Source organism: Cervus elaphus, chromosome 25, assembly GCF_910594005.1.
Source record: "Cervus elaphus chromosome 25, mCerEla1.1, whole genome shotgun sequence".
Taxonomy (NCBI): Eukaryota; Metazoa; Chordata; class Mammalia; order Artiodactyla; family Cervidae; genus Cervus; species Cervus elaphus.
Genome location: NC_057839.1, coordinates 41,695,033 through 41,721,088, shown reverse-complemented (window position 1 = coordinate 41,721,088; position 26,056 = coordinate 41,695,033). Strand labels below are relative to the sequence as shown.

Genomic DNA, 26,056 nt, shown 5'->3' with positions numbered 1-26,056 from the left:
AACTGGGTCTCTTGTATTGAAAGCAGATTCTTTACCATCTGAGCCATCAGGGAAGCCCGTGTGTGTGTGTGTGTGTGTGTGTGTGTGTGTGTGTGTGTGTGTGTGTGTGTGTGTGTGTGTGTGTGTGTGTGTGTTTTGTGCGGGGGTGGGGCCGTCCTTGGTCTTAGTTACAGCACTCAGGATCTTCAATCTTCATTGCGGCATGTGAGATCTTTAGTTTCAGCATGAGAACTCTTAGTTCTGCCATGTGGGATCTGGTTCCCTGACCAGGGATTGGATCCCGGGTCCCTGAACTGGGAGCACAGAGTCTCAGCCACTGGAGCACTGGGGAATTCCTGATATGTAGGTTCTTCTTGGCCTTTATTCCTATGAGAATCCATTTATCTGCTTACACCTTCAAACTGCTTTAAATTTTTATGAGGCTTTCTCAGTGCATAGAATAAAGTATAAAAGCCTGTCCCCTAGGTTTAGAGTAACCATCAGCAGTACCTTCCTCAGAACATATATAGATGCAGTAGAAAGCCCAGCATGGAGGCACCCGTGGCCTTCTGTGGCCTGACAAAATGACCCAAGAACAACACTGCCATTAACCAAAGATAAGGAAGTCATATAGCACAGAGAAATGTTCATCACTGCTAATGGCTGCAGCAATTTCTCATGTTATTCACTGTAAGTAGGTGAAATTATGTACAATAAATAGATTGAACTTTGACTGAGCAGCATGACCTTGCTACGAAAAATAAGAACCCTCTTCATTTAAAAAACACCAACACACTTTAAAATATGTTAGTTTTCCTGTAAGGGCCTAGGGTTACTAATTGAAAGCAACTTAGTATACCTGATTCACTTTAAATACCAGTTTAGAAAATACTTTTACTGAAAGATTAAGAGGAATCCAATAGTAGAGAGAAGAATGAAAAGGAAAATCTTCCCAACTTCAAATGATCTTGGTTTTGAGAGTGCATTTTAGAAAGATGAAAGAACATAAAGCATCACATTCTTATTGATTTCCGAGTTACACGTTTAAACTAATGGCCTTGCCTTAATGCATTTGAGCTGCTATAACAAAACACAACAGACTGCTCATGCTCAGCTGCTCAGACTTGTCTGACTCTCTGCGACCCCATGGACTGTAGCCGGCCAGGGTCCTCTGTCCATGGGATTTCCCAGGCAAGAATATTGGAGTGCGTTGCCATTTCCTCCTCCAAAGGGTCTTCCCAACCCAAGGATTGAAACCAGGTCTCTTGCATCTCCTGCATTGGCAGGCAGATTCTGCCACTGCGCCACTTGGGAAGCCCCAAACAGACTGAGTAGCTTAGAAATAGCAACAAATTTATTCCTCACAGCTCTGGAGGCTGGAATCCCAAGGCAGGTGAGGGCCCTCTTATAGGTCACTGAGTTCTAACTGTGTCCTCTCATAGCAGAATGGGTTAGGGACCTCCGTGGGGTCCCTTCTCTGGGGGCACTAATTCGATTTATAAGAGTTCATTGTGATACCTAATACAATCACCTTGGGCATCAGGTTTTCATTGTGTGTGAGTTTTGGGGGAACACAGTCAAACCATAGTATACTTTGTGAAAGAAAAACCCAGAAACATCTAGAAGGAAAAAAAAAAAAAAAAGCACCACACAGTTCTATGCTGTTTTCCAAAGGTGCAATCAAGTAAAAGAGAAGCTATAAGGCTACCATGTTGATCCCTCTGCCTCTGAGTCAAGTTGAACCACATACAGAGGTGTCAGTTCAGTTCAGTTCAGTCGCTCAGTCATGTCTGACTCTTTGTGATCCCATGGACTGCAGCACACCAGGCCTCCCTGTCCATCACCAACTTCCAGAGTTTATCCAAACTCATGTCCATTGAGATGTATGATTTTGCTTAATTTAGAGCCAAGCTTGCATTTTCAATGTGCTGAGAATAAAGGATACAGTACAAAAATAAGCCATGCCCATTCATATGCCTAAAGATGGATCTACAGATGAAACATAAAGGCAGATAGAAATCAGAGACTCAAATAAAGTAATTTCTATGTGTGCAGTTTTTTGCATTTTACAAAACTTCTTATTACTTACACACACAATTTTCAATGCCTCAAGAAGATAAAGTGGAAATCAAGATGACAGAAAAAAATATTACTTTTCCTGAAAAAAGAAAAATGATGACTACTATTAAAAAAATAGATGTAGAGGTATTTTAGAAACACTAAGAAACCAGATGGTGAATAAATGAAATGATTAGAATTGGAAATATAAAAGTGCATCTATATTACATCCACACATGGCTTTTCTCTGCAAGAGACAATATATTTTCACTCTGGTTTTCACATCTTCATGTGAAATTCAACTTTCTCTGTCCCATAACTCTCAGATGGTCATTTTATAATCAACTTGAAGTTTAAACAGTTATGTCCAGCCCAAGAAAATTCTAAAAACCAACTAAATCCTTGAGCTTCAATTATAAAATCATTGAAAGCAATGGAACCACTCATTGGGCATATCTAGGAGTGTTTAACAGAACAGTTATAGGAAAATTTAACATAAATTTTCAGAACAGAAAATCACATAAGACAGTTTAAAGCTGACTGAAGGGTGATAAAAGATTGCTTCTCACTTCATATGTCAGTTCATTTCTGATTTCAGCTGGGTAGAAAAATAAATCAAGGCACACATTAAAAGTATTTGTGACAAATCTAACATGGCCACTGCCTCCATCAGAATTTTCTTCTTTTCCTTCTCAATGCCATAGACAAAGACAAAGAAAGTTGAAAACAAGCACCAAAAATATCCATTCTCTGCAAAACTAGGAGACTGGAAAGAAAATCAATCAACTTAAAGCATCAGTTAAGTGCTGTCATATGTCAGCGATAGCAGGCAGAGTCACGTGGAGGCAACAGGGAGGTGGGCAGGGAATTTTGAGGAGGCCAAGTGGCAGCAGATCTCAAACAATTCCCAGAAAAGTGCCCTCCCCCACCCCCAACACAGAAGTGTCACTCTGAAGTACTGATGCTGAAAAGGAGCTCCCTCAAGCAGAGCTGAGATAAAGCAAAAGTTATGTTTGGGAGGAAGTTTGCTAGATAAAGTACAGAAAGTGTGAAAAGTCCTTCTGCAGTGGTGGATCCTGGAATCTGCCAGCAAATAAGAGGCAAAGGAACTGGCAAGTGCAAGGCTGATCTCATGTTTTTCTAGACCTGGTGTCGTCCCAACTCAGGAATCAAACCAGGGTCTCCTGCACTACAGGCAGATTCTTTACCAACTGAGCTATTAGGGAATCTCTAATTAAAGGACAAAGTTTAGCTAATAAAGAGATGTTTGGGAAACTTTGGCAAAATGACAAATGGTGAACAGTGAATATACATAACCACAGGATAAGTTCCAATTATAGAAGAGGATAATAAGAGGATAAGAAGATAATAAGAGGATAAGAAGAGGATAAACTAAAATGCAATTATTTTATACCTTGACAATGTACAAATGATTCAACTAGCAAAAGTTAAAAATTAAGAAAGTGAGAAAGATAAAATAAGTTCATTGACTGGCTTATTTATAATAATATAAATAATATTACATATTATATATATATATATATACATAATGCTATCCAAAAGAAAACTGAAGAAGCTGTAATGTATTAAGCAAAGTAGTTTTTGGTTTTTTAGTCACAAAGTCATGTCCAACTCTTTTGAGACTTCATGGACTGTAGCCTGCCAGGCTCTTCTGTCTATGGGATTTCCCAGGCAAGAATACTGGGTAGCTATTCCCTTCTCCAAGGAATCTCCCTGACCCAGGGATTTAACCTATGTCTCCTGCTTGGTAGGCATTGGCAGGTGGATTCTTTAAAGCTGAGCCACCAGGGAACAAACAAAGTAGACTTTAGAAATATTATTAAGGACAAATAGAAACATTATATGATGATAAAGGGTCAATTCACCAATAATCTAAATTGTTTTTTAACTCATGAATGGATAAACAAACTAATATTGCCACTCAGTGAAATACATAACAAGAAAAAGGAACACACTGCCGATTCATACATAGATATGGATAAATATTAAATTAATTTTGCTAAGTAACTTATATTCTACTATTTAATACCAAAAGACTGTATGACAATTCCATTTATATGATATTTTAGAGCTCTAGGGATGGAAAATCAATCAGTCATTTTCAGGGGTTGTAGTTCACAGGAGTTGACTACAAAGAGATAGCACCAGGAATCTGGGAGATGAAAGCTTGTTCTGTTTGAAACTATAGTGATGGAGACATACCTCTATGCACGCGTCAAAACCCGTAGAACTGTACATCACAAAGAATACATTTTGCTGCATACAGAATTTTAAAAGCTCAAGTAGAATATCAGAGAATCTCAAGATAAGATTATGACAAGTGAATCTAACTGTATTATAAAATCAATGAAGTAACAGAACTAAAGAGCATGAGGCAAAAAGATGATCGGTTTTAAGGGCTTTCCAGGTGGCTCAGCTCTGCCTGCCAGTGCAGGAGATGTGGGTTTCATCCCTAAGTCAAGAAGCTCCCCTAGAGAAGGAAATTGCAACCCGTTCCAGTATTCTTGCCTGGGAAATCCCATGGACAGAGGAGCCTGGTAGGCTACAGTCCATGGGGTTGCAAAAGAGTTGGGGAGACAACTTAGTCACTAAACAACAAGAGCAAGGGTTTTAAAGACGGCATTTTGACTAGATAGCATAAAAAGAAAAAAAAATGTGCACAAACATTACACCTTAGTTGGTAAATTTGTTTTTCACGGGACATGGGTGTGCAATTGTTTAACTACTTTATTTGTATACTAAGGTTCAACAAATAAGTAAATATGTTACAGATTAAGAGAGTTAGGATTCTCCTTGTCAAAGAAAAAGTTACAAAGAAACAAAGAGGATGCTAGGATGAATCCAGGGGTGCTGGATTTGAGTCAGAGGTATCAGAATTAACTCATGTTTCTTTTTGTTTTTTAACACACAAGATAGGTAGATAGAAAAATAAATATAGTTATGCATGCACTCATGATTAGTATATATGTACATTTCCTAGCCCTGCCCATGGATAGGACCCAGAAGTGGTGACATCTCCAGAGCAATGAGTATGTTTAGCATGGGTCTTTGTTTCTAAATACTGCTTCTGCTGCTGCTGCTGCTGCTGCCAAGTCACTTCAGTCGTGTCCGACTCTGTGCGATCCCATAGACGGCAGCCCACCAGGCTCCGCTGTCCCTGGGATTCTCCAGGCAAGAACACTGGAGTGGGTTGTTCTAAATACTACTCCCCAATAAAAGGAACCAGGGCTCCTTGGAAAAATGAGTATTTCCAGAGCTGGGACAGAAGAAAATGGAATATGAGCTTGAAGAAACTTATGGCACAAGAAGTAAGAATTTGTGGGGGACTGAATAACAGCTTCCATGTATGCTCGTGTCTGGGCTTCCCAGGTGGCACGAGAGATAAAGAATCTGCCTGCCCATGCAGAAGGTAGATATACGAGACCTGGGTTTGATCCCTGGGTCAGGAAGATCTGCTGGAGGAGGGCATGGCAACCTACTCCTGTATTCTTGACTGGGAAATCCCATGGACAGAGGAGTTTGGCGGCCTATGGTTCATGGGGTTGCAAAGAGTTGGAACAACTGAAGTGACTTAGCATGCACGCATCCATACTCACGTCCTAAAATCCCCAGAATCTGTGACTGTTGCCTTATATGGCAAAAGAGATTTTGCGGGTGTAATTAAATTTAAGGTTTTATGATGGGGAGATCATCCTGGATTGTCCAGGTAGGCCCAAGGTAATCACACCATCTCTATGAAAGAGCCAAGGAGGTCAGAATCTGAGAAGACAAAGTGACATGACAAGGGAAGCAGAGCCTGAGATGTTGTGGCCGACACACAGGGGCTGGCGTCAGCCTCTGGAAGCTGGAAGAGGCAAGGCGCTAGAGCCTCCAGAGGGGCCCGCACTGTCTACACCTTGACTTCAGCCCAGCTGAACCGTTTCTGAACTACCAATCTCCAGAACTGTAAGAGAATAATTTTGTGTTGTTTTAAACATAGATTGTGGTGATTTGTTACAGCAGCAATCGGAATTGAGTACAGAAGTACTCAAAAAAAATTTTTTAATGTTTTTAAACAATGATGTGACCTTCCTTGGGGGTCAAGGCGAAGGGATGAACACAGTTATGACATGTTTAAATTGCAATGAGCTCAGTTATGACACATTTAAATTGTGAGAATATAATCTAAAGGGTTTTTCAAGTCAGAGATAACTGTGCCCTCTCATTGGAACTCTCAGTTCAAATGAGAGTTAAGAATGTAAGTAAACATGGTCATCATTTTTTTAAAATGTTTTTGTCTTTTCAGATTCTAATTTATTTATTTTGAAATCCAACAAGGAAAAAATTATCATTATATATATATATATATATATAGCATATATACACATATATGTATATGTATTTACACACACATATACATATGTGTATGTATGAAAGTGAAAGTGTTAGTTTCTTAGTAATGTCCAACTGTTTGCGACCCCATGAACTATAGCCTGTCAGGCTACTCTATCCATGCAGTTCACCAGACAAGAATACTAGAGTGAGTTGCCATGCCCTCCTCCAGGGGATCTTCCTGACCCAGGGATCAAACCCACATCTCCTGTGTCTCCTGCATTGGCAGGCAGGTTCTTTACCATTAGCGCCACCTGGGAAACCAGGAACTGAAGATTAACTGTACCTACAACAATCAAGATGATGTTGGTCAGATGACTAAAGATGACTGTCAGAGCTGACTGTGCTGTTTCTGCAGGTAACCTCCTCCTTCTGTATATAAAAGTTCTTGCCCCACTGGTTGCCTGGGGGGGGGATGGGTGGGGATGGGCAGTTGCTGGCATCTGAAATAAAGCTAACTTTCCTTTCCACCCCTGGCCTGTTTATTGGCGGCAAGCAGCCAGACTCCTCCACCCCCCACCCCCACCCTTTCGGTAACAGGTTGACATTTCATTCTCCAGAGGATCTTCCTGACCTAGGGATCAAACCTGAGTCTCCTGCATAGCAGGCAGATTCTTTATTGTCTAAGCCCCATGTATGTGTATATATGTGTATATTTATGTGTGTGTGTGTATGTATGTGTATACACCTGTGTGTGTGTGTGTATGTTATATATATATGTATGTTTTAACCAGAATCACAGAGAACTCAACTCCCTTCATGTCTTTCTTTGTTCCCTCTCCCTTCCTTCCCCTCCTCCCTCTCTTCCTTCCTTCCTTCCTTCCCCTTCTTGGTTGCTAGATTGATTAATCCATTCATTTATTTTTGCCTCTCACCTGATACTGGGGCCCCAAATCTCCCAGTCATGACATCAAAGAAGTTTCCGATGTTGGTTTCAACACTGCTGAAAATGATCCCACTGTTCTGATTGGTGAAGTGAGTTGCCAGGGAAGCCATGAATGCAATCTAAGGAAAGAATTAGAGGTTAATTAAAAGGCAATTTATCTTAGAGAAACAAGGTTTCAGGACAAGTATTATTTCAACAATATTTGTAACAGCAAGAGTAGAAATAATATGAACATTAATCTATGGAGAAAAATTGAATCATGGTGATTTTTAACATTTTAATGCTATGCAGCCACTGGAATGACAGTATATATCAATAGTTGTGAGCATGGGTTTCAGTGAACATTAGAAAGGCTTTTTGAGATATTAAAATTCTATTAGCAAATAATACTGGAAAATTTTGACAAAATCTTCTATGTACAGTTATTAAATGCCCATTGGCATATACTAAAGAATCTGAAAAGCCCTTCAGCCAAACAACTTTTTAATTTTGTTTATCCTGTGTTTTTTCCATAAAAGACACCTATGACATTATGATTTATGATAAGTAGATATCTAATATTTGTCCCTCAGTTTTGAGAGACCTCCTAAAATCCTCAGAATTTCCTAAGTGTTAAGGACAATCAAAGTGTATCTTTTTATGTTAATGAAGTAACTGTGGGAAAGCCCCTCAGGAGGGTCTGGTTGCCTGTAGAGCCAACTGAAAGTTTTGAACTCTCAGTGCCTCTTGATGAAAGTGAAAGAGGAGAGTGAAAAAGTTGTCTTAAAACTCAACATTCAGAAAACTAAGATCAGAGCATCTGGTCCCATCACTTCATGGCAAATAGATGGGGAAACAGTGGAAACAGTGAGAGACTTGATTTTCTTGGGTTCCAAAATCACTGCAGATGGTGACTGCAGCCAAGAAATTAAAAGACACTTGCTCCTTGGAAGAAAAGTTACGACAAACCTAGACAGCATATTAAAAAGCAGAGATTATTTTGTCCGCCTAGTCAAAGCTATGGTTTTTCCAGTGGTCATGTATGGATGTGAGAGTTGGACTATAAAGAAAGCTGAGAGCCGAAGAATTGCTTTTGAACTGTGGTGCTGGAGAAGACTCTTGAGAGTCCCTTGAACTGCAAGGAGATCCAACCAGTCCATCCTAAAGGAGATCAGTCCTGGGTGTTCATTGGAAGGACAGATGCTGAAGCTGAAACTCCAATACTTTGGCCACCTCATGAGAAGAGCTGACTCATTGGAAAAGACCCTAATGCCGGGAGGGATTAGGGGCAGAAGGAGAAGGGGATGACAGAGTATAAGATGGTTGGATGGTATCACCACCTCAATGGACATGAGTTTGAGTAAGCTCTGCGAGTTGGTGATGGACAGGGAAGCCTGGAGTGCTGCAGTCCTTGGGGTCACAGAGTCGGACACGACTGAGCGACTGAACTGAACTGAACTGAGCTATGCCTCCCATCCCCCGTACCTCCCCCCTCCCAACCCTTCCCCACAGATCTCTGCGGAGAAGACAGGGCCTGGACAGAGAATCCAGTAGCTAGTGATTGAATATGCCTGAATAATGAAGCTTTCATAAAAACCCAAAAGACAAGTTTTGGAGAGTTTCCAGGTTGGTGAACACATGGACATTTGGGGAGAGTGCCTCTCAGCCCCCTTTCTCCATACCTTGCCTTATGCATCTCTTCCATCTGGCTGCTCTTCAGTTATATCCTTTTATAATAAATTGGTGAGAAAGTAAGTAAAATGTTTCTCTGAGTTCTTCTGTGAGCCTCTTTAGTACATTAATCAAATCCAATGAGGGGGTCATTTGGAACCTTTGATCTATAGCCAGACAGAAGCACAGGTGACAACCTTATCTTGGATTGGTGCCTAAAGTAGGGGAAGTGTGGAGCAGTCTCAAAGGGCTGAGCTCTTAAGGGTCAGAATTGAGCTGAACTGTAAGACATCGGCTTCCCCGGTGGTGTGCTAGTGGTGAAGCATCCACCTGCCAGTGCAGGAGACGTGGGTTCATTCCCTGAGTTGGGAAGATCCCCTGCAGAAGGAAATGGCAAGCCACTCCAGTATTCTTGCCTGGAGAATCCCATGGACAGAGGAGTCTGGCAGGCTACAGTCCATGGGGTCACAAAGAGTCAGACATGACTGAGTGACTTAGCACACACACACACACATAGGACATCTAGGTGGTATCAGAGAATTGCTCGGTGATATGGGAATAACCCACACATGGATATTGTAACACTACTGGAGAGTCACATTTGAAAGTCAAAACCAATTCCCTGTCCAAAGGAGACATTGAAACTGAGTGTGAATTAAATCAATAACTTCTTTAAAAAAAAAAAATTATTTCTTGGCTGTGCTGGTTCTTCATTGCTGCATGTTCTTTTCTCTAGTTCCAAGGATTGGGGTATACTCTCTAGTGTGGTGCATGAGCTTCACATCGCAATGTCTTCTCTTGTTGCAGAACATGGACTCTTGGGTGCACAGGCTTCAGTAGTTGCAAAAGGGGGCTTGGAGTTGCAGCGTGGGCTCTACAGTGCTGGCTCAGTAGTTGTGGAACACAGGCTTAGTTACTCCATCACATGTAGGATCTTCCCAGGCCAGGGATCGAACCTTGGTCTCCTGCACTGGGAGGCAGATTCTTTATCACTGAGCCACCAGAGAAACCCCTAGATCAGTAAGTTCTTTAATTTGGGGGGATTATCTTCTTGAATGAATGGAAGTTTTAAAAGAGAAGAATGAGAGAAGAAAGAGCAAATAACGTGAAGTTCTGGAAGACTTTGGGTAGACTGGGAAGGCAGGCCTGGGAGAATCAACACATAAAGGATTTGGGCAGTCAGAAGGACCACATGAGGGCACTGGATGCAGAAGGATGAAGAAGGGGTGACATCAGACAAAAAATTTAGGAATGGGGATCAAGGGCCAGAAGTCACCCTCCTTTACAATCTGCCTAAGACCAATCTTCTATCCTCTTTAAGGATTCCTTCAAAATGTGTGAATGTAGTTCTCCCAAGTGATCATATTATGGTTTTAGGGTTAAGAAGCTGACAGAGCAAAGGTAACAGCTGCCAAGGTGTTCTCCCTTAAACTGGCTACTACAGGGCCCCTTAACTAGAATATAACCATTCACAGGTTTGGGTTAATTTCTAACCTTGAGAATGTTTATCATCCATCTTATTAGGTACCTATAACCTAGACAGGGAAGCCTGGTGTGCAGCAGTCCATGGGGTCACAAAGAGTCAGATACAGCTGAGCAAATGACTAGCAACAACAATAACCTGGGCAGCTGTATCTGTCTCCTTTTCTTTTTAAATTTATACCTGCACACAGACCCCAGGTTATTAAAATTATTAAACAGCATTCATTAAAAAGTTACAAAAACACAAACACTGGTTGAATAACACACAGGACCTCTTAGTTTACCCTTTAAAAAAACATGAGACCCAGAAAAATGATGGAATTTATCCAAGGGCAAGCAACTACCACATGTGCTCAAATAAAGGGCAGTTTTCCCCCCATTGATCTTTCAGATAGAGTTACTGTAATTTCTAGTTCTTTAAAAGTTTCTCATGTTATAGTATTGTTCATGAAAACATTAATAATCTATGAAAGAAACTGGAAAGTTTTATTAGAGCCAACCTGAGGATTCTAACCCAGGAGACAGTCTTTCAGAAAATCCTGAGGACTGTTGTAAAGAGGTAACGGGGTTGGGGGAGAAACCAGTGTGTATGTGGTTTCAGTGAAGGGGTACGTGCCATCAAGCACACATCTCAGCAGAATGTGACTGCTATTCTCGAGGATCAGACGTCTTAGTCACTGGTTTCAGGGCTTTTCTAAGTGTGGGAAGATGCAGGAAACTGGGTCCATAAGATTCTCTCCTGAAAAGGTTTACCTGTCTGAGGGCCAATTCTGCCAGTTTTCCCAGAGCACAAAGTACTTAATCCTGATTGTCACCTGCCGGGAGCCATAATGGGAGGTCCCGCCCGTGACGAGGTCATGAGGAAAAAACCTGACAGGCAAGGCCGTCTAGGATAAGGGACCCTCCAGGTTGGCCTCAGCCTCTACCCCACCCTATATCCTCCCCCCTTTTCTGTTGTTGGTCTTGTTTGCCCTGTTGCAGATTCTTGTGTTGCCTGCCAAGAGCTCTCTTGCTCCTCTTTCACTGAATGAGGACCAACTTAAAACCCTAATTAATAAATCTCCTGGACGCTGGTACCCTATGAAGGGGCCAGAGATGAAGGAAATGCTTCAATTCAAACCCTTTTGCTGGCATTCTGGCTTGTTTGATAAATGTGTGCTCCCATTGCAAAAAATGCTCATGATTGTTCTAAACATCCTAAGCACAGTACACTAACAAAAGAAACTATTAAGCATAGGTCCCTCTGCGGGGTGAGAAAAGCTCCACAAATATTATAGCCACAAATGTGCCTAATAAAAAATAGTTCAGATAGAGATTAGCTGGTGACTTCTTGCAGGTAATTAACTTTTGGACTAAGAGCCTATTTTGTGCCATATCTGCTGTTTTTGCAATCCTTTGCATTTTCTGTTCTGTAAAAAATGTAATCCTATCTAGTTCCCTTGGAGATGACACCTAATAGAAAGAAAATAGATTAACCACAAAAAAGACAGGGTTGGCTCCTGAAGTTGCTTAAAGTTGCACCAGGTGCAAGCCATAAATTGTCAACAGGCCTGAAAGCCAAAAGATATTATACATAGAGATTAACCATAAAACGGGCCCTAATAGGCACAGAGCCCTTTGCGGGGGTGAGGACGCCCTATTAGAGAATACAAAAAATATTGTTTTAAAAGTGGTTATTAGATCAACGTTTGATTGATGTTGATGTACTTAGGTTGTGCAGTGGAAACTATTGTTAATATAGTTGGAGATCTAGTAAAATAAGAGTTCAGCCCTAGTGTAAAAACAATAAGATAATTGTTAATTTTAACCAAGAGTGCTAAACAGGGGCTGCCTCTCCAGAGCCACAGAGTCTTTGTGTGTTAAACTTTTTAGATAAATTTAGCTGAGAACTTCTGCAAAAAGACTGACTTTTATGTTAACAGGATTGTATTTCTATTATGTTGCAACTTGCTGTACCATGAGACTGCCAATTTTCTGTTTTCTGCTAAGCTCAAGGCCAGAAGATAATGTACAAAAAATCTATGGAAAAGACTCTCATAAACAAAAAATATACAGAGCACACCTGGTTTCGTGAAGGACAAGCTGATGTAATGTTAAACTAAGTCTGTATGCTTATCTGCCCCTTAGAAATGTACCAACTTAGGGTATAAAGGCTACGGTGAAAAATAAAGCAACTGCCAGACTCTGCTGCATATCCTGGTCTGGTCTCTCTCTCTCTCTCTCTCTCTCTCTCTCTCTCTCTCTCCCTCGCAGACTTGGCCCCATCAAGGCCGGTCCTACGTGTCTCTCTCGCTGACGCCGTTCATCCTGAGGGTTCCCCTGGATCCTGCTGGGGCTGGACCCCAGCAGTCACCTTGAATTCCTTTCAGGGTATATTGTAGGTCAACGACTGCAGTCGCTAACAATTTGGTTCTTATAGAACTGGCTGGTGGGCAGCACTCTTTATTTTATAATCGTTTCCCTTTTGCCCTTAATTTCAACCAAGGTTTGGGAGGCATTTTGTGACCAACTCTCCCATTGCCCTAGGGATGCTCATTCCAAGGCCAAGCCAAGATTTCCTTGATAAGACACTCCAGGTACTGTTACTGGACGAGGCCCACTTAACAGTAGCCAATAGCCTCTGGACCACCTGCCTTACTAGTCTGTAATAGTCCAGGAAATGGTTCCTCCTTGTTGCTTCTTCCCGTATCTATTACAGTCATTGATCTTACAGAACTGTTTATTTGGTTAATTGTTTCAAGTTCCCTAGTCATCACTATTTTTATCAGAGACTCAGTCACACACTGGTAATGCAAGAAACAATAATCTTGTAAAATAGGTGGAATACAAGTAATATAGCTAGTAACATTAATAAGGTTGTAAATAAGTAGTAGTATCTTCTAAGGAGTTACATGTCTGCTGTCAAAAGAAGAGAAATTGAGCTTTATGGTCAAGTAGGTATTTCTGCCAGTGGCGCAGTCTGGTTAATGCATAATGCAGATGTACAATGCACAGTAAAGGGGAGAGAGGAGGCCCAAATGGGCAGAGAAAATATTATGTATAAACTTTCCTTGACTTGCTTTAAAATATAAATTTTATTTCATCAGTATATTCTCTCAATTACTTAATTTTAATCACAAGTTATTATTTCAGGAAGACATTTCAGCCAGAAACAAGCGATATAAAATGCTAGTTTTCAATGTTGATAGGTGTTTCTTGGAAGAATCCATTTTTAAAATATTAACCAAATAAATAAATAAACAACTCAGACTTGGTAATTTTCTTGGTGTGACCTAACCTCACATTTGCAAGTTTTAAGTGTTACTGACAACAAGCATTTTGGAAGATCACTTAAAAGAGAAATAACAGATAAATGGGTAGTTGGGCTTGAGATTAAAATGTCCAATGATAGCCTCATAAATGAATTTTTAAAACTTTAAGCTGAAGTGAATATGGTCTGGTCTGGAAATCTGTAGGTGAATGGCTCAGAATGTCTTTAGTGATAAAGAAGACACTGATGAGAAAATTTAAATAAAAATTAATGCCACAGAAACTGATTTGATAGAAAGCAGTATTTGTACATTAATGTCTATCTGTGTGACCTAAACATGCAAATGCAACAGAATTGATAAATAAGTGGGATGGTCAAATGTCTAATAATATTTCATGCATCTAAAAGTTTATATATTCAAGTTGCCAAAAATCTTTTTATTGCACATACCTTTTCATTTGGAAAATGGAAATTAGCTGATGTTCAGGGTTACTCTGTATTTGGTCTAAAGAGGGTGCTGAATTTCACCCTTCATACATTCCTCTTCTCCTTAAGAATGATTTCAAAACACTTTCACAGCATCGGTCTTAGGCAAATATCCCATGGTGAAAAAAATTGAGACGAACAAATTGAGACAGGGTTTGTTTACTCAACACTGAGGATGAAAAAACACTCAAGCCTTCTGACTCCTGGACCCTAAGGGTCATCTGGAGACGTGCCAAGATGGTTTACCTGCAGTTCGGGTGGAATCCCTGGGTAGCCCTTCTCTCCTTTGGGGCCATGCTGCCCACGCTCCCCTCGTGGTCCCAGGTCACCTTTGTCTCCTTTCTCACCTTTGGCCCCTTCATGGCCAGTGGCTCCATTATTGCCATTGTTCCCATGGTTTCCTTAAACAACCAGACATCATCACATGAGAAAGCCTAGTCACTCATACTCACTGTCTATTTCTATAGAAACATAGATCCTTTCTTCAAAAATACGATTCAAAGGCATAAGGGGACCATTTGAAACAAGCCTAAACACAGCCATGAGGTCATCATGGAATAGGATCTCTCTTAAATGGAGCAATGAAAACAGACTTAGATACTCTTAAGTCTCCAGATTCTAAAGCCTATTTTTCCTATAAAGCAAGACTTGGAAGAATAGTTGCATAGAAGACTGATTATCAAAGGATCCTTTATAATAGCAAAGATTAGAAGCTACCTAAATGTCCATCAGTACTGAAAGGGTAAAATTTTTAAATGGCAGGGAATTCCCTGGAGGTCTACTGGTTAAAATTCTGTATTTTCACTGCAGGGGGCATGAGTTCTATCCCTGATCAGGGAACTATAATCCTGCAAGCTGCATGGCACAGTCAAAATAATAATAATAATAATAATAATAAAGGATTTGTAGACAGAATTGTTTTAAAATGGTATATACATATCCCAGTAAATAATGTTATATAGTCACAAAAAAAATAATGATGAAGAAAAATATTTAATAACATGTTTTAGATAAAAGAGGCTAAGAATCAATAGGGTTCACATGATACTACGTGTATGTATGTATATTACATATATATGTATATATGTATATGTGTGTATATATATATATGCTTTATCCAAAGAGGAAAAAGATTATAACAAATTACATAAAAATATTTTACAGTGGTTCATTTTGCCTGGGAAATCCCATGGACAGAGGAGCCTGGCGGGCTACAGTCCATGGGGTCACAAAGAGTTGTACACGACTTAGTGACAAAACAATAGCAATCTCTTTTCCTAAGAGGATGGAACACAAGTGATTTTTATATGATCCTATATAATTTACTGCATTTTAAAAAATTTCTACAAGAACATGTATGACTTTTATAACTGAAGGAAAAGCAAAATCATTGATAAAAATTATAACAATAATCTTGAAAGCAAGATTTGGATAATGATTTCAGCTCTTTACTCAGAGAGAATTTCTACACCTCTCCCTTTATTTTTGCACTTGTTGAATTCCAGGCCCTTCTTCCATTTATTTTGTGTGCCACCTTTGGTCAAGTTTCATAACAAGCTTGCAATTCTTCCATACTGATAAACTTTGACTGTATTTGCAGGTTATGACAAAACTTTTCCTGATGGGAAACATGGAGTCAAAGCCAGTCCATCCTGTGGCCTCAGAAGAGTGTAGACCTAAGAAGATTTTAGGAGAGTCTGAATGTTCCCTAGCCCTAATCACTGCACCTGCTGCCTGTGATGGTCACTGACATAGGTTCCAAGCTACTAATCATAAAGTCTAACAGAGCACTTGCTCGTTCTATATTTGGTTTTGTTTGAGAAGCCTCTCAAAGGTATTAAGAAAAACTAAGTCTCATTGTTTTTTAACTACTAACATTAGTGGGAGTAAGAGAAGAGTAAGAGGACTTTTGCCAAACCTTGAGAAAAAGTTTTACTCCCAGGAATTGACCTGGAGACAATAGAGTCAGATAGGCCCTCAGATTTGGAGGTCATGGACAGAAGGGACCTGGCTGCCATCTCCTTGCCTGACCCAGGAGGTTAGCAAGTTCCCCAAATGATCCATGCCTGGGGTACCACTCATGTAGAGTAGAGATGGCTGAGGGGTGGCTCTAGAGGGACCCAGTGGAGCTCGACAGCACACCCCATGCCACCATATGGTGCTGGAGCCCAAAAATGTTCCCATGAGTCCAAAAGAAGCACAAAGGTCAACTGAGAGACAGCTGAGCATGGTGCACCTGGAGGTTGGGGAAGACAAACTCAGCTAGACCTAGAATCAAACAGAAGGATGTATCATTCAGTGAAAGGGACTGTGAAGACGACTATAACCCAGATCAGCAATCTCTCCTCCCCACTCTCACTTCCCAAATCCCTGGAAGGCTAGATCTAGAGTGCCCTATGGAGCACACATTGGCAGAAACACTGAAACAAAAGTATGAACCTGTTAAGCTCCAGTGATTCCACACTCCACGCTGATGAAGGGCCTCCCAGCCTGTAGGCTGGGGTCCCAGTATGCCTAATGCCTGTGGGATTCTGCGAGTGGTATGGATAATAAATACTATATCTTATAGACTTCTACCTCATGAATTCAATAAGCTCAGTTGCCTACCCAACTCTCTTTTGGATTTTCCATGCGCGAGCTCTGGATCATACACAAGCGATCCCAGATCACTGAGATTCACACCTGGCTCCTGATTTGGTATGGCCTGCAAGTAGACTGGAAATAACGCATCTCTCTCATCCTTACCTGGAATGCCAGGGGGACCGGGAGGTCCAGGGGGGCCTTGGTAGCCTCGGAAGCTGTAGTCTCCATGGCAACACTTGCTGCAGTCTGGGGGCAGTCCTCCAGTTTGTGGAGACTTTAAAAAAAAAAGACACAAAGAGAAACTTCAAAGAAAGGTACATGTGAGTAATTAGAACTTTTGAATTTCCTCTGGCTTTGGTCCCTAGGTAAGTTTAATTCCAAACAACCCACAACAACATCAGAAAAGAAGGTATGGGGTGGGTACATCAATGGCAAAGGAGTCAGGGAATAACTCAGGCGAGTTGATGATCAGAAGGCAAAGGAAACAATAGAGTGGGTAGAAGAACAGGCTACTTGGAAAGTGGGAGTGGGAGTGGAGGATCGGGGCAGTGTTTCTAGAAAGTATGTTCCGGAAGCTATGGGAAAAGAGAAATCTCCTTCAGAAGTAGACTTGGAAACATTCCTTTTCTTTTCCAACTGTCTATAGTCTCAGACATAGCTAGACTGAGTAGATGACCCACAAATGATAAAATTACCAGCATCAAATACAGTAATTAAGACTATGTATATTCATGATACTACTGCATTAAAAGTTCTTAGAAATTCTAAATTGCAACTCTAGTTTTTCCAACAGTCAAGGCACACATAAATTGCCTTAGAAAATTAAGATTCGTGAATCCAAAAAGTTCTTATTAGTTATTTACAACTTGAAACAATTTCACTTTTTTAAACTTCTGCCTTTAACATGCGGGTGTGTTTCATATTCCACTTGAAAATTTAAGTGATTATTGCATTGTTTGAATCAAGATTGAATGTCCATTGAGTCAGTGATGCCATTCAACCATCTTATCCTCTGTCATCCCCTTCGCTTCCTGCCTTCAATCTTTCCCAGCATCAGGGTCTTTTCCATGAGTCAGTTATTCGAATCAGGTGGCCAAAGTATTGGAGCTTCAGCATCAGTCCTTCCAATGAATATTCAGGGTTGATTTTCTTTAGGGTTGACTGGTTGGATCTCCTTGCAGTCCAAGGGACTCTCAAGGGTCTTCTCCAACACCATAGTGCAAAAGAATCAATTTTTTGGTGCTCAGCTTTCTTTATGGTCCAACTCTCACATCCATACATGACTACTGGAAAAACCACAGCTTTGACTAGATGGACCTTTGTTGGCAAAGTAATATCTCTGCTCTTTAATTTGCTGTCTAGGTTTGTCATAGCTTTTCTTCCAAGGAGCAAACATTTTTAAATTTCATGGCTGCAGTCACCATCTGCAGTTATTTTGGAGCCCAAAATGATAAAGTCTGTCACTGTTTCCATTGTTTCCCCATTTCTATTTGCCTTGAAGTGATGGGACCAGATGCCATGATTTTAGTTTTCTGAATGTTGAGGTTTTTTTTTTTTTTCATTTATTTTTATTAGTTGGAGGCTAATTACTTTACAATACTGTAGTGGTTTTTGTCATACATTGACATGAATCAGCCATGGATTTACATGTATTCCCCATCCTGAGTTTTAAGCCAGCTTTTTCACTCCCCTCTTTCACTTTCATCAAGAGGCTCTTTGGTTCTTCTTCACTTTCTGCCATAAGGGTGGTGTCATCTGCATATCTGAGGTTATTGATATTTCTCCCAGCAATCTTGATTCCAGCTTGTGCTTCATCCAGCCTGGTATTTCACATGATGTATTCTGCATATAAGTTAAATAATCAGGGTGACAATATACAGCCTTGACATACTCCTCTCCTGATTTGGAACCAGTCTGTTGTTCCATGTCCAGTTCTAACTGTTGCTCATGACCTGCATACAGATTTCTCAGGAGGCAGGTAAGGTGGTCTGATATGCCCATCTCTTGAAGAATTTTCCACAGTTTCCTGTGATCAGCATAGTCAAAGGCTTTGGTGTAGGCAATGAAGCAGAAGTGTATGTTTTTCTGGAACTCTCTTGCTTTTTCTATGATCCAACAGATGCTGGCAACTTGATCTCTGGTTCCTCTGCCTTTTCTAAATCCAGCTTGAACATCTAAAAGTTCTCGGTTCACGTACTGTTGAAGCCTTGCTTAATGAATATTAAATGTATTCAAATATGACTCTGAGTTCAACACTTACTTATTCAATGATAAATGTCTAAAATTTGGGCTTACTGTCAAGGAGATAGAGATTTGACAGAAGTTGAACAGCAGAAGAGTTACAGTCACTCATAAAATTTCGAGTCTCTTCTAAATGGGCAACTTATAATTATAGGTAGCATACAAAAGACTTGTGAAAACGTTCCTTGACACCAATTAAAAATCAAAGGTTTTTTGAAAATAGCAAATAAGGGATTCATTTTTTAAAAGGAAGGGAAGGGGTAAGAGAGGAAGGAAGGGAGAGAGAAAAAGGGAGAAAAGGAGGGAGGAAGAAGTCATTTAAAATTCAAGTTCTCTCTGTCATTAGAAATCCAAGCAGAACAATGAATCAGTGCTTCACATTGCTGCACCTCTAGACTTTTACAGCACAGCAAATTCTACTCAATACTCTGTAATGGCCTATATGGGAGAAGAATCTAAAAAAGAATGGATAGAACATCCTTTGTGGTCCAGTGGTCAAGAATCTGCCTGCCAATGCAGGAGACTGGTTTGATCCCCCGTCAGGGAAGATTCCTTGTGCTGTGGGGCCACTAAGTTGTGTGCCACAACTACTGAGCCCATGTGCCCTAGAGCTGATGCTCTGCAACAAGAGAAACCACCACAACGAGAAGCCCAAACACCACAACTAGGGAGTAGTCCCCACTCACAGCAACTAGATAAAGCCCGTGCACAGCAGTGAAGACCCAGTGGAGCCAAAAATAAAATAAATAAACAAATACATTTTTAAGAAAGAGTGTATGTGTGCTAAGTTGCTTCAGTCATGGCCTACTCTTTGCAACCCTACGAGCCCTCCAGGCTCCTCTGTCCATTGGATTCTCCAGGCAAGAATACTGGAGTGGGTTGCCATTTCATCCTCCAGGGCACCTTCCCAACCCAGGGACTGAACCAGAGTCTCAAATGTCTCTTGTATTAGTAGGCAGGTTCTTTACCATTATCACCACCTGGAAAGCCCCATATATACATATATGTATAACTGATTTACTTTGCCGTATACCTGAAACTAACACAACATTGCAAGTCAACTATACTCTGATAACAATTATTTTTAATTAAATTTGCATAAACAAAACAAAAAACAAGCTAGAATAGTTTCCCTGACTCTTAGTTTTCTTTTTTTATTTAAACAGGTTCCCACCTAGCTAAAATATTAAGAAACAAATGCCTCATCTGTAGTCCTGCAACAGCTCAAAGCCCAAACTCAAGGTTTCAGGAGCTAGGATTTGGACCAATCTCCTGGTCTAGTCTTCAGTCCCTCAGACCCAACCCCAGACAGGTACGGGAGTCTATGAAAACCTTTTACAAAACTGGTGGAGGAAAAGAAAATTAGCCAAAGCAATTGGTTGGAGACAAGGGATTTCAGACACTTGGTAAGTCAGACACCACAGCACTGCCCCACCTTCTAATCCAAAGATGAAATCTGAGGAGTAAGTATTCTGTAATTTCCTGGTACGATTTTGCTAATATGAAATACAGATTTTTAAGCTCCAAGAAATTCTAAGCTCTGCCAATAATGAATTTAAGGGAAAGAGACGGGTGGGGATGAGGGAAAATCCTGAAGTGGAACCATTTATTTAAAAATAGAATTGAAAAACTGAGACAACTAAGAATGTCAGAAAGAGAACTGGACTGGAACCAGAACTCCCATTACAGGTCTGTGTGACTTTTATGAAGTCATTTTCTCCCAGACATTTTTCTTCTCCACTAAATTAGAGGACAGGGTAAAAATGGTCATGAAATTTCCTTCCAGCTCTATAACGCAAACAATGATACTGAAGTCTTTCCCAAAGCCTCAGATGGTGACTTAGAAAGCTTTTGTTTTGAAGTCTAGTGTCTGGGCACAGGAAATTAGCTCCAAGAGATGAGGTGCACGCCCAAGCACTTCGAGAGCCCAGTTGTTGTTTAGTCGCTAGGCTGTGTTTGACTCTCTTACGACTCCATGGACTATAGCCCGCCAGGCTCCTCTGTCTATGGGATTTCCCAGGCAAGAACACTGGAGTGGGTTGCCATTTCTCAAGGGGCTCTTCCCGACCCATGTATTGAATCCATGTCTCCTGCATCTCCTGCATTGCTAGGCAGATTCTTTACCACTGAGCCATCAGGGAAGTTGAGAACACGGAGCTGCCACCAACAGGGAGAGATTTCTGGTCACTATGTGGGCCCCCTCCTAAGAACCCTCTTGCAACATTTCACAACATGGTCCTCCCTCTGGCCTGGTCTTTCAAAAATCAATCAAATGGAACAATGTCTGTGAGCCTTAGAACAAGTTGGACAGGATGTGTTAGTTGAGAAGTTTTCTCCCAGGTAAGGGAGATTCACAAACTAGGTAGTTCTGTATATCACCTTGCTATCGACTCTTTTCCCAAAATTAGGTCAAATTTGAGCACGAAGTTCATGCAAATGTGTGGTATGGGAGGAAGAAGTTCCCTAAGACAAGTTCCATCTATTCTGTAGATGGAGGCCTAGGGACAGCTACCGAGAATGAAGCTCTACTATTGGGAAATGACTTCAGGAAAGAGGGTCCACAGTTCCTTCTGTGGAAAGGGAAAAGCGAAGAGAAAGAAAGTGAAGGGAAGTGGAGGAGGGAGAGACAGGTGCCCAGGAAGAGCAGGGAAGGTTGATAAAGGCAGAGATGGTGAAGAGCTGCAGAGAAGAAAATGCCAGGAAAAGGGGAGTGCAGGTCTCCCTGGGAGAGTGGTCACCCACCTCTACGCATCTCTGCACAAACCCTATGGCCAGAGTCCTCTTTTAAGAACACAAACCTGGCTTCACTGCCCTGCTATGCACGAACAAAAACTTCTGCCTGCAAAATAAGCTCTAAGCTTCTTAGCTGGTCAACAGAATCCATCAAATGGCACTAAAATCATGGGTGTCTTCCTCCCACAGCCCAGGCACGCCACCACCCACTCCTCCAGGCTCTCAAGGCTCTTGCTGTCACACAAATTTATTTTATCTTTTCTATGAACAACCATCCTTTTTGTCTCATCCTTTGAGATCCAACTCAACAGCCACCACCATTCTGACCCTTTCCTCCCAAAAGTCTTTTGTGTGTGAACTTTATCACATGGTATTGAATTATCTGTTAATTTATCCCCACAAGAGCCCTTCAGAACTGTTCAGCAAAAGAAGTTTGAGTGTATCTATCCCCATCCTAAAATGTAACTCACAGGAGAAGCACAGGGAAAAGATTGGTGAAGGGAAAAAAAAAAAAAAAGATTGGTAAAAGAGTGAATGAGGATTAAGAGAAGAGGCAGGGAGTGGGGGGAGTGAGGAAAGAAGGAAGCACACAGAAAAATCCTAAATTCAACGTGGGGCTCCATATCCACGGGCAGAGAATTGTACTAAAACTTCTAGAGTATCAGTGGTTAAATCTCCACAGAAACTCCTGTTGGAGGCTGATTTGGAAATACTGCAGGAATCTAAGGGAGTTTAAAAGCACCCTCCTTCAAAGAAAAAAAAGAAAAAAAAAAAAGGAAACCCTGAAGTGGCTTCTTACCCACCTCATCTGATTTTAATATGCTAGATGCCTAGGCCACTAGCAGGTAGCATGGAACAGAAATGTAATTTGAATTTCAGTGGCCTGACGGGTGCCAAAAAATAATAACCCATGACAGCCCACATCTGCCTTCTCCTGCCTCTGGGGGCTCACACAGCCATGGCCAAGAAGGATCCAGCAGAGAGCCCATTTACTGAAGTGGAAAATGCAGATCAAGGCTTGGACAAAAGCACAGATATCTTCACCACTGATAAACACAAATCAGTATTAATCACTCTTCAACAAAAAGGCTGTCAGATGAAAGGACAATCTCTAAAAGTGGCTTTCAAAAAAAAAAAAAAAATCTCTAAAAGTGACTGGGGACTTCCCTGGTGGTCCAGTGGTTAGGGCTTCACTTCCACTGAGGGGACACGGATTCATCCTTGGTTGGGGAACTAAGATCTCACTTGCCACACAGCATGGCCAAAAAATAAATAAATAAATAAACAGGATTGTCTTTAGAGGTTATCTTTTCTCCTGCAGCTCCACCAATTCAACCAGGCCCCACAGAACGGTTTGCACAACTACATCTGTGGTCAAGTTAGAAGTCCTAGGTTTGTCTCAGATCCACAACTGCTTCTGCTTGTAATCTTGGTGTGATCATTCTACCGGTCTCAACCCACACGTTCAGTTTGTGGTTGGAGAGGTTTAGATTTCAACTGCATGGGCGTTTTCAGGGCCTATCCAATGCACGTGTGTGTGCATGCTCAGTCGCTTCAGTCATGTCCCACTCTGCCCACCAGACTCCTCTGTCCATGGGATTCTCCTGGCCAGAAAACTGGAGTGGGTTGCCATTCCCTTCTCCAGGGGATCTTCCCAACCCAGGAATCGAACTGGGGTCTCACACATTTCAGGCAGGTTCTTTACCAGCTGAGCTACCAGAAGCAGTCAATTCTTATAGTAAAATTTATCTGTTCAAAAATCATATAATTCAGAGTAACTCTCCTTGCCCCCTCATCTGATTTCATCATGGTGATTCCTGGAAAGCAAATCAAAATCTGCTTCTTCCTTATGTTGCACACCTGAGACTAATATCATGTTATATATACCTCAATTAAATTTTTTAAATCAAAAATAATAGACATTCAAAAACCTGTTTCTTCCTGTTCTTAATGTTTTCAATGAAATTGAGTTTAATCAATTTGCCATTCACTACACTGAAACATTAACTCACTCCCACACCACCCTGAAAGAGTTAAAGATGCCTCCTTAGATGCTGAGCTTATACTCATCATTTTACACAAATCCTCTGATTATCAGGCACTCAGTCATACAATAGCATGAAGTCTGCATTTTAAATACAGATATATGTTTTTGTTTTAACTCTTTGGTCCTTTTTAAAACAAAGTGAAGGTAGAGACTTAGTAACCTAGAGTGCTGTTAAATCAAATAATCAAGCCCGGCATGAAATGTCACAGTACACTCGCAAATCAAATGAAAAACTCAAAGGGCAGCTTCTCTCTGCCAGGAAGAATGAAGAAAATCCAATTTATGATCTGTAAATGATTATCCCCAACAACCCGTGTATCGGCAAAGGTCAGCTCTCCTCCTCCTTTCCACACCAACAGAGCAAGAAAGAAACAAAATCACAGCAGAGTGGGGCTGACGCTCCCCTCCCATTTCTGATGGGGTGTCTGTGGCTTCTCTTTATCTCTGTACATCAGTGCTACCTCTGCTGAGCGTCTAACGCACACTGCCAGCGCCCCTAGCATCCCACAGCGACCCAGAGAGACAGACCCGCGAGCAGCTCAGCCAGCTTCTGAGAAGCGCTGCTCCCGGGAATCACAGCTGGAAAACAGAAAAAAAGAGCAAAGACAACACATCTCATGAAGCTTTGACAGTAACCCTTAAAAGAGAATTCCGAGTACCTGGCCCCAGAATGGGGTGATCTGGGCTAGGTCATCTACCTCGGGGGGCGGTAGCTCATCCGGCCTCAGGGATTTTAGGTCTGTAGAAGTGTTATTATCCACAGTCCCAGTTCTAGGATGGCTCCGCTCTCTCACTTTCTCCCTTCTGGAGCCGCTACGGCCAGTCTGCTGATGGCTTTGCACTATTCGCGCCACCACTTTATTAGCTCTTCCGCTCACCTCCATGTATTCATCTTGACACAGGCAAAAAGGGAGGAAAAGCAAAACCAGAAGGTGCCAACAGACGAGCTGCCTTCCCAGCATGGTTCTCAACAGAGCCACGGAGCCTCCCGGGGAAGACGCTGGGGCTCTGGGCGCCGTGGTCTCCTCGGGCAAGCGCCAGCGGCTGGAGATCAGAGCTGCCTCCGGCCGCGCGGTTTTTATAGTTCGGTGTGTAATAAATAAGGCAGCAGGCAAGCCAGAGGGCGAGCGGTCCTCCTCCGCGGGCAGAAGAGGCCCCATTCATCACTTTCCCACACCACAGGCAAAGCGACTTGTGTGCACAGCTCCCAGTTGGTGGGGTTCATAAATGTCACACCTTGGCACGTTTTTTTGTGAAAGTGTGAAGGGAACATACACAACCAGCTGGAAACAGGCACCATGTGTCCCGCGGTTTGCTTTTGCGATTAGACATGGAAAGGCTGCGCCCTTGCGGTCTAAGATGCCTTTTGGAAAAAAACTCCTCCCGGGCTTGCCAGGAAATTCGGGCTTAACTGCATCAGTTCCGTCTGAAATGGCAGTGGGAACGTGTTCAGGGCCATCGAGAGAGCTATGCGCTCTCATTATACAGTTCATATTTCCCCCACTTAAAGGAACTCATTTCCCGTTCTGGCTCCGGCAGCACCAGGCAGTTGGGTGACTCCAGAACACTGAACTGGATTCAGGCTCAGAGTCTCTGGGTTTAGCAAAAGCATCTCTCCATCCTAGGTTTCATTTCCTTTTCCCTGGAGTTTCCAAAAGCCAGAGTCAGATCAAAGTGGATGAAGTCGCTTCTGGCCAGATGAAGATTCGACAGCCTGCTTCATATTAAAAGAAAATTGTCTCTGGCTCCTCTTCCTTCTGACACATTCTTGATTAAAATGAAAGAAATGCAAAGATTCCAACCAAACACCCTCCTCCAAGTAGATCAGGCTGGAGAATATTATCATTCCCTTTAGGATGCTTGCCACATTTTAATGAATTCAGCCAAAGAGAAAATGGACTTTCCTAACTCTTTTTTTTTTTTTTTCTCTCTTGGCCTGCTGGGTCTTCCTTGCGGTGAGCTGGATTCTCTAGTTGTGGCACCAGCTTAGTTGCCCTGCATCGTGTGGGATCTTAGTTCCCCAACCAGCAATTGAACTCACGTCCTCTTCGTTGTGGATTCTTAACCACTGGACCACCAGGGAAGTCTCGTTAAGCTCTTTGTGATAATAAAGAGAACTCATATAGTTTTGCCGTTAAAAACTGCCTCTATTTCCACATCATTTTATATAATAGTGCTCATTCACTCACATAACACAAAGTCACTGTCCTGCCCCATGAGAAGAGACCCTGGGACTTAAAGGCAGTGAGTGGCCAGTATGAGTGATGCT

The 26,056-nt window shown here is 41.7% G+C and overlaps 1 protein-coding gene across 3 annotated transcripts in view; it reads right to left on the bottom strand.

Annotated features, from left to right (window-relative positions):
* The window catches only part of C1QTNF3 (C1q and TNF related 3), a 29,291-nt gene extending 4,200 nt beyond the window's left edge, over positions 1-25,091 (bottom strand). Inside the window, exons 1-4 of one of the 3 annotated variants that reach the window (XM_043887327.1) lie at positions 24,486-25,091; positions 16,929-17,040; positions 14,430-14,584; positions 7,305-7,434 (exon numbers count right to left, since the gene is read on the bottom strand). In XM_043887327.1, coding sequence (XP_043743262.1) covers positions 7,305-7,434; positions 14,430-14,584; positions 16,929-17,040; positions 24,486-24,947 — 859 coding nt within the window. In that variant the 5' untranslated portion in view covers positions 24,948-25,091. Of the gene's footprint in view, positions 1-7,304; positions 7,435-14,429; positions 14,585-16,928; positions 17,041-24,446 lie in introns of all 3 variants that reach the window. The other 2 variants (XM_043887326.1, XM_043887328.1) reach the window with 2 other exon arrangements.
* Between the last annotated feature and the right edge of the window lie 965 nt (positions 25,092-26,056).